General features: G+C 38.4%; 1 protein-coding gene and 1 pseudogene across 1 annotated transcript; both read right to left on the bottom strand.

Annotated features, from left to right (window-relative positions):
• Positions 1–605: 605 nt before the first annotated feature.
• LOC107818348 (protein ecdysoneless homolog) lies at positions 606–4,682 on the bottom strand (annotated as a pseudogene).
• Positions 4,683–5,552: 870 nt separating this feature from the next.
• On the bottom strand, positions 5,553–7,983 carry LOC107818349 (peroxisome biogenesis protein 7). The gene is made up of 2 exons (XM_016644346.2): positions 7,238–7,983; positions 5,553–6,139 (listed from the first exon to the last, which is right to left on the bottom strand). Exons 1-2 carry the CDS (start codon positions 7,779–7,781, stop codon positions 5,733–5,735), a joined length of 951 nt encoding a protein of 316 aa, XP_016499832.1. The 5' UTR covers positions 7,782–7,983; the 3' UTR covers positions 5,553–5,732.
• Between the last annotated feature and the right edge of the window lie 721 nt (positions 7,984–8,704).

Here is an 8,704-nt window from a genome sequence, read left to right as displayed (position 1 = left end):
AATCCACACCTACTGGAGTGAACTCCTCTTCCATGCTTTTCCGTAGTATTAGATGTTCCCCGCTCATATATTTGTCCAATGAGTGATCTTAGCAATATCATTTGTAACTAGAAATGCAATGTACGATGACTATTTTCACTTTCCGGTCTTCTATCCCTAACTTACAGAATATGGGGGTGTTCGAGCAACAAGCTAAATGACTTTACAAGAACCATTTTCTACCAGATAAAACACTTTTGCTAATGCTAAAATGATTTCGGGGCCCAGAATTGAACTGTAAATTTAACAAGCTGAAACCTGATCTCCAGGCAAGATCAGAAAACAAATATAGATTTAATTGGAAGTGTGGGCTAACCTCATCTTTCTTAACGGATTGTTCATGTGCATGGACAAATGTATTACTTAATGGGCTGCCCTCAATTCCTCATTCAGAGAGCCCGAATACGAATGCACGAAAGCAGAACCTTTCTCATCATCATCATTAGATAGCTCTCGGCGATATCATTCTCATCTTCAGATTCATCTGCATGTCCAATAAATGTCACTTCTTTTTCTTCTTATTTTGCACTTTCTTGGGTTTTTTTTTTTTTGGGGGGGGGGGGGGTGGTGGAAGGGGGGGGGGAGGTTATAATGTTGAGCATAACCCACCCACCCCCAATCCTCTAGTATTTGTGGTAGGAGTTTGGGGTTGTAGAATCAGTGAAAAGGAAATTCAAAAGATGAACTTACACCAATACTATGTTAAGTTCCTCCAGGAAGAGGGAGGAGAAGGGGGAACTACCTGGTTGACTTCCCAATATAAAAGTGATTTCTTGTCCATGTTTGGACAGATTAGAATTGGACGGGTTAAGCTTGTCATGGAGGAGTAGCTGACCCTTCCCACTATCATTTCACCTACATACTGAACGAGAAAAATAATCCAGCGCCCCACTACCTTACCTAAACCAAACCCAGCCTAAGGGGGACCAAGTTGCAAATCCCTCTCCATGCCCGCACCTCCCCTCCCACCTTACCTATACATATAGTAGGAAAATTGACAGAAAAAGGTGGTAGATATCCATCTAACACTAGGCAATTTTTCGTTGGCACAGACACCAATGTTATAAATATAAGCGAAAAATTCCAATCTGCATGTAAAGTTAATAAATACTAGCAATTTGGCTATTGCTACTAAAAAGATCGACTTGAAGAAATAGAAAAACGTGAGTCACCAAACTACATATCCCATGATGACTCTTCTTCTATATCAACATCACTGCCCGTGTCTCCAGAGCCCTGACTCCTCACAAATGACTTCACATGTCTTTCATAAATCCATCCACATCAAAGTCCACTTCCTATACGCTCCTATAGGAAGTAGAGAATAGGCCAAAATGAGTTACTGGAGGATGGGACGCACGTGCTTCTTTGTTCACCAGTTTGACTAAGTACACCTTTATTTTCAAAGAGATGTTGCTAACATAGAATATAGATACAGTAGGGTTAACCAAACTAGCCCTCCTTATATCTATTACAAGGAACTTAATTATTATGACCAGATTTAGACAATATTAATATAAACAGTCTCTTGCTTCATAACTATCTGATCTAATTCTACCCTTGCACCCTAGAATACGTACAAAGACAATCACTATAATCAACAAGTCAGTTAATCCAAATAGCATAAACCCAATAATTATAAGATGTTACAATGTAACCTCTTGTCAGTAAAAGCAAAATAAAAGAGATCAAGCATATGATACTCCACGTGTTGAAATGAAAAGAATGAAGGACAAAAACCTGTCTTCTGGAACCTCTGCACCTTCATAGCTGGCCACTTTCGTAACAAATGCTTGCATAGACTTTGATATATCTTTAAGATCAAAATTATCAGAACCATTGTTGGGCCCATCCTGCTCTTTCGATTTCTGTTTCCTTTTGAATTGTAAAGTTCCATCTCCTTTTGCCTCTCTTGAAGAGCGGCATTTAGCTCATCCTACCCATCATAAAGCCATGAATCATCATCAGACGGTGGCAGCTCCTGATCCTTAAAGTCAGCAGACTCAGGATGGCCAAGGATCTCATCTATTCTTCGAACTAGTGCACTTAGTATATCACTGCTTTTTTAAATAGTTAGTTAATAGCACGTTAAGGAATACTTATATGACACACAAGGGCATCTCAGACAAGATTAATATAAACAGTAATATCAGCATATCGAGCAATAAGAGGGGAAATTGGTGAAAATGCAAGCAAAGAGAAAAATGTGACCATTACAGTAAACAATACGACCACATCACTTACATTACATTTTCAAGCTTTCCTTTTAGTAAGGTAAGAAGTAATTATTCAAAGACTAACAACTGGACAAAATGTGTTTCTCTGGAAGATTCAGATCATGGTTCGCATCCAGCTCCAACTTTCTTTAAATAAATAGGGTAAAAGGTTTACAAAATCCGGTATCAGTACTGTATACACAAATTCTGCTATGCAGAAGCTTCAAATTTTCCTTGTTCACATCTAGGACAGATAGGAAAGTATACAACATTTTGAACTTGCAATGGAAGTCCATAGCATATGGTAGGTCACAAGATGTTGTATCATAAATCAACTAAAGCTACACAGACACACTGAAGAGACATTTTAGCCTAGGATACGTGAAGCTGCCAGTGATACCACATAGATCCTGACAATGCAATGTCCATAATTTTTTACCCGATGTGCAGAAATTTTGTACTATGAACACGATGGCATAATTTATTTTTACTCAAATCTGCAGATATCATTAGTGGTGCTCTTACGATGTCACCCACATTTTTGTTTGTTACTTCATTACATGAAGCCATTGCATACACCCTCCCCCCTTTGGCAGGGAACCTCACAACACACACACACACACACCCCAAATGACAAATATTGCTCAAACTCAACCTACCCAAGTAACCAATTGTATCAATTTTATGAAACAAATTCTAACAATGAACTATTATTTCATCGAACGTAAATGTGCATCTACTATAATTTCATCTTTAAAAAATCAAGCTTTATACAAACTAACAAACAGCAAGTACCTTTCTCTAGCATGCAGTGAACTATTCTTGTAATACTCCTCAGCATTCTGCATCAATCTTTTATGTTCCTTTGATCCTTGCAACAACCCTTCAAAATATCCACTCCGTTCAAGACTCTGCTTAAACGCCTCCCAAGTACTCCCTCCTTCTCCCTCAATCCCCTGCTTCTTCCTCAACTGATACATCATCTCAAACCCACAAGTAATTTTCATCCCTAGCTCAGCATCCTCATAACCCTCCACATCACTCCTAGGTGGCAAACCCGAATAGCATTTCGGCTCCTGAAACATCTGCTGCACCAACTGTGAATTCATTGCCCTAGACATCCTAACCACCACCCTAACCAACTCCTCCCCACTACCCCCACCCCCTAAAAACCTCTCCATCTTTGCCGTGAACTTCATCGTGTCGATATCACTATTGTAAAACGCCTCAACAGCTAAAAGAGCATGAGGAGGGCAATGTAATGTTGCTTCACACATTTTTTAGGTCATTAGTCAACAGTTCCCTGGACAGCGAAATAGGGGTGACTTCCGCCACATTTGCAGTGCTGAGCTATTACGTTATTGCTCATTGGGTTCTTAGAATATTGTATTATGTGTAAATGTGCTCATTCTAATTAATTAAACTCAGAGTTCTGGTGTTAGTCATGTAGCAGATTCTTCATGATTTTTTGGTAATGAAACTGGAACATGAGCAAGTATTATTAATAGTCTCTCTCTATGTTTGGCCCGTGCATAGCATGGGCAAACCTTTCTAGTTCCTTACAAAGCAGGAAATATCACCCTGTCCTTTTTTGAGGTGTCTCTTTAAATTTTGTCTGCTTTTAAAAGAACTTTTTCAGCCATAAGTGGAAGACTAGAGCCAGCCTCTTCTTGCTCCTCTTCGGTTCTACTTCTTCCTCTTTTTCTGCTTCTTTTTTATCTGAAGTTTGGTACAAGCAGTTTCAAACTCTAAACCATTGAACTGAAGTTCAGTTGCAGACTTGCAGTAGTTTGGAACTTCAAACCACTGTTTATAAGTTCAAAACTAATCTGATTAAACCTTTAAAATACTGTTTCATAAGTTCAGAGGATTGTAGTTGTATGTATGACACAACTCTAAATCCTGATCAATTTCAAGCGAAATAAAATCCAGAAAACACCATTAATCATTTTAACTCTACCTCTTGCCCTAGTTTCCAGCTGCTTCTGTTTTCCCTTTTCTCTCTAAACTAACATCAGAAAGGAAACTTCAACTTGCAGAAGACCCTGTAAGCATAAAGAATCTAGCAAATGTTGATTCCAGCAGCAAAACCTTGTGGAGACATGAACCTTGAGATACAGAAATACTGACAAGGAATAGCATTGCCAAATCCTCATAGAAAGGACCTTGCGCTTTCTACATAGCCAAACTGTCTTCAGGCCTTGAATTGAACCCATCATCAAAAAGTTAAAAGTTCCTCTCAAAAAAGGAAAGTTAAAAGTTTACTTTCTTCTTCCCAATACAAGACTCAATATGCTTGTCAACTGATCCTTCTACAAATATCACAATACTGCTGTAGTTTACAATAGCGAGTGAGCAATTTTCTTTGTTTTATCCTTTTTTTCTTCTTTGTGTGTGTGTCTGTGTGTGTGTGGGGGGGGGGGGGATAAACTTACCAAGGGTCATACCCGCTGCTACTAGACACTGCTTGTAAGCCTGATGCCAGTAGAAATAAATCTACCCAGGAAAAAGAGTTTGCAGTCAGATCAAAGCAAAGTATACAAGGACCGCAGTTAACTAGATAAAAGAAGGTTTACTATCATCTGTAGAGAAACATCGAATAACTTCATGGCACTTATACCAAATAGGAGGTTAATGATTCAGCAGAACTCCGGCATGATACTTCTTCAGGAATCAAGAGCATCTCCATGTTCGCGTAAAAGTATCACCCTTCAAATATTAACATTTGTCGACCTCAGCGGCTCAACCCATAGTCTCACAAAATAATCCACATCAATTAATACCATAACGTAATAGCCAATGCAACTTCTCATAAAATTGAAAACCGAATAAGAAGTCACTTTGAACATCAGCAACTCTTTATCCTTTTCCCCCGATAGAGAGTGGTTGAGCATGTTGAGTAATCCATTATCCCTCAAAATGCACCATAAAGACAATACAACCCCCATAACTTATTGATTGAAATATAATGATCCCACAAGCAAGAAATTTGAGAAGAATTAACACGATCCAATAAAATAAGAAGAATGAGTCTTCATGATTGATTAGCAATGCATCTCCCAGAAGAGTCTGGTTGAAGGCACATAAGTAAAAGTGTCATTCAATTGCCATTAAGCAAACAATCTGAAGAAAGACAATCAGAAGGATATTGCCTTCTATGCGACTTTTACCTCACCCACCGCCCCTAATAAACTTCTGAAGAATATTTAAGAAATTCAGGGAACTGACATTCCAAACTTGCAACAAAGAACCCAAAGGAATTGAATACAGTGCATATTTTCTGAAACATCTAAGTTGTTGGGTGTAAATGTTATTCATCAAGGTTTTATTATAATCTTAAATGCAATGATACTTCAAACTATTTTACAACTTCAACAGAAGACATGATAAGAAACTAAAAAACAAGATCTGGTATCACTTCATCTCTTAAAATAAGGTACATTAAAGTAAAAGAAGAAAAAGTTTGACTTCCCTTTTTCAGGGTGCTCTAGGGTCCATTCCATGTTGCCAAACGTAAACAAGTTCATCCCATCCTGTACTAGCCAATAGCCCTTCAACGAGAACGCTCATATCAACTCCGACAGCAAACTCTGTGTGATGATCATACCTCCCAATAAGTGCATCTTCCACCATGTAATCCCACATGCAAACAGTCATGTCATATGAACATGAAACCATCGCACTTGCTCTATGTGGTGAAAACCTCACTTTCCTCACTGCATATCCATGCCCATTAAGCACGGAAATTGGCACTCTATAATTCCTAACATCCCAAACCTTGATTGACTTATCAACTGATGCGGTTGCAATGATACAATCATCATACTTATTCCAGTCACATGAGAGAATTTCAAACTCGTGTGCAGGCAGAATCATGGTAGACCCTACACAAACCATGAGTTAATTGAGTTAATAAGTTCTAACAATTTAAATGTAATACTCACACATGCTGAACAACTTACCGAGGAGATGACCCTTGATAGGAGGGTGTGGAGGTCAAGAATTAGGGTAAAAGGTTAGTAGGACGTTGAACACATTCTCTTTTCATACCTATATTATCATCAATACTCTAGTAGTTTCTTATACATAGATCTCTAGTACTAGTTGTTACTGCTTATTTTTTATATGGTTTCTCCATTGATGTATTTCTTTTCGATTATATTGTGACTATTTCTGAGTCGAGGGTCTCTTGGAAACAACTTCTCTACCTTGACAAGGTGGAAGTAACGTCTGCGTACACACTAGCCTCTCCAGACCCCACCTGTGGGATTACACTTGGATTGTTGTTGTTGTTGTACACGTATATGCAGAAACACAATTCGATGTTCTGACTGAATTTTTTTTTTCTTGAATGATTTATTGGAAATTAGAGGATTAGAAGTTAGATTAGGAGTTCGTTGTAATTGGGACCCAAATGTAATTACTAGGAGTTAGGGGGGTCTTTTATTATTTAGCTTTCACAATTAGTTGTATATAACTAATTCAGTTGGTACAGTAAATTCAGTTGGAAAATTTCCCAAATTCCCTCTTCTTCTTCCTCACGTGTGCAGAGCTCTCTAATGGCGATTTCTAACATGATTAAAGCGCATAGTCCCGTTAACTTTTTTTTCGCAAACTTCAATGCTCAAAGAAGCTACCAAGGAATCAAAAACTGTCCCATTGTCTATGCTCTAAAGCAAATAAAAACAAGCCATAAACTTGCTTCAACTCATCCACATTCTAAACATTTCAATACTTAGACCCTTTAGTTCCATGTGCAGCTATGGTTGAAAAACAAACCAACCACAAATATGGTGCCTAGTTTATGTGCCTTTAAACAAATAACAAATCAAGCATTTGAATTATCAACCAAATCAAATCAGCTCAAATTAACAGTTTTTTTTCTTAAGTACTCATTCAAAGCAAAGATCAACCAAATACATCCTTAAAAAGCTGTATGAACCAAACTATCGATCAAGGAAAAATATTTGGGAACAGCAAACCTGGTTCACGGACATCCCAGATACGAGTAGTACAATCCCCAGAAGCAGATGCAAAAATATCAGCATGCCTTGGATTCCAAGCTGTGGAATACACACAATAAGCATGCTCCTTAAAAGTCCGTACACTAGCATTCCTGTCCACTGTCCACAGCTTCACAGTATCGTCCCAAGAAGCTGACAAGAAGGAATCTTTTCTCACTGTATTATAATCTACACCGTGTACTTCACGTGTATGTTCCTTGAAGGCACGAATCGGGTTGTTGGTGGGAGGCAAAGAAAGGTCGTAGAGCTTCACAGAACCATCGCCGCTTGCGGCGATTACGAGGGAATCGTGAGCTTCAGACCAGCAAACGTCGTAAACGCCGTCAGCGGTGTCGTAAGCGGCGATTTCCGATATGGGTCCGTTTGGAGTGAGCTGAAGAATGTGAACTCTGCCGTTACCAAGGATGCCGAAATTCTGTGCGGTGGCAACGGCGATTTTGTTTTCGTAAAAGGGGCTGAATTTGACGGAGTAACCGTTAAAGGGGGTTCTGAATACCGGCATCTTAGTCGGTGGTTGGTGGTGCTGGTGGTTGGGGGATTAACCCTTTGGTTTCTCGATGTAACTTTATCCGCTCGGGAATAGGAAATTATGTACAGACGGACGGACGGTACTTTAGACCGTGAAATTGCCTTGGACTATGAGGTCAATCCAACCCAGTTCCTTAATTAGGTAGGCTAGGTTAAACATTGTTCACCTCATCCAAACCTTAAAGCTATTTCCTTCCTTTCTGTAAACTATTGACCCGCAGAGCTATAAAGTCAAACATCTCTATAACAATTTTATTATTGAATATGTTTGAATATTATAGCAAAATACTATTATACAGAACATATATTATAACATAACATAAAATTAATTTCAGAAAAGCTTGACTTTTATAGTAAAATATTATTATATAGAGATATTATTATAGAGAAATCTGACTATATTATTTTTTGTCTCAAATATATTCGTGAACAATTAAAAATATTTAAAAATTCATTAATGGTCTGACTTGTAGTCGAAATTCTTCCAATCTCGTAACTATTGCTACATTTTATCATGCAGTCTGTACGACTTTGTCCTTGTATGTGCGCATATGCGAGTCTGCTCTCCTTTTTTCCTCCAGCTTTTAGCCAGTCTCTATGCCTCACTTTGTGAACATATACAAAACTATGACAAGCTGTCCCTATGGGCATCTATAGGTGTACTGAAGTTCTTCGCTCGGTATTTTGTCGAACTTACGACCATTGCTATATCTTGTTTCATAGTTGCGATTATCTATGCTTATGGCTTTACTACATCTAGGTAGGTCATACTATACCATAACTCTTACTTCCATTTATTATTATCGGGGTCTGCTACCCAACTCCAGGTTACTCTCTTACTGCTTATCCTATATGTATAAATCTAAGTCATTTAGTGCTTCCTTGTTATTGTTCATC

The sequence above is a fragment of the Nicotiana tabacum genome, chromosome 10, assembly GCF_000715075.1.
Source record: "Nicotiana tabacum cultivar K326 chromosome 10, ASM71507v2, whole genome shotgun sequence".
Classification (NCBI taxonomy): domain Eukaryota; kingdom Viridiplantae; phylum Streptophyta; class Magnoliopsida; order Solanales; family Solanaceae; genus Nicotiana; species Nicotiana tabacum.
The sequence above is the reverse complement of the archived record's forward strand: the minus strand, read 5'-3'. Positions and strand labels throughout refer to the sequence as shown.

Coding starts and splice junctions, on each gene's coding strand:
- LOC107818349 (XM_016644346.2), bottom strand. CDS start 7,781: ATGCCGGTATTCAGAACCCCCTTTAACGGTTACTCCGTCAAATTCAGC. Junction 6,140..7,237: donor CTGGGATGTCCGTGAACCAG/GTTTGCTGTTCC, acceptor TGGTTTGTGTAG/GGTCTACCATGATTCTGCCT.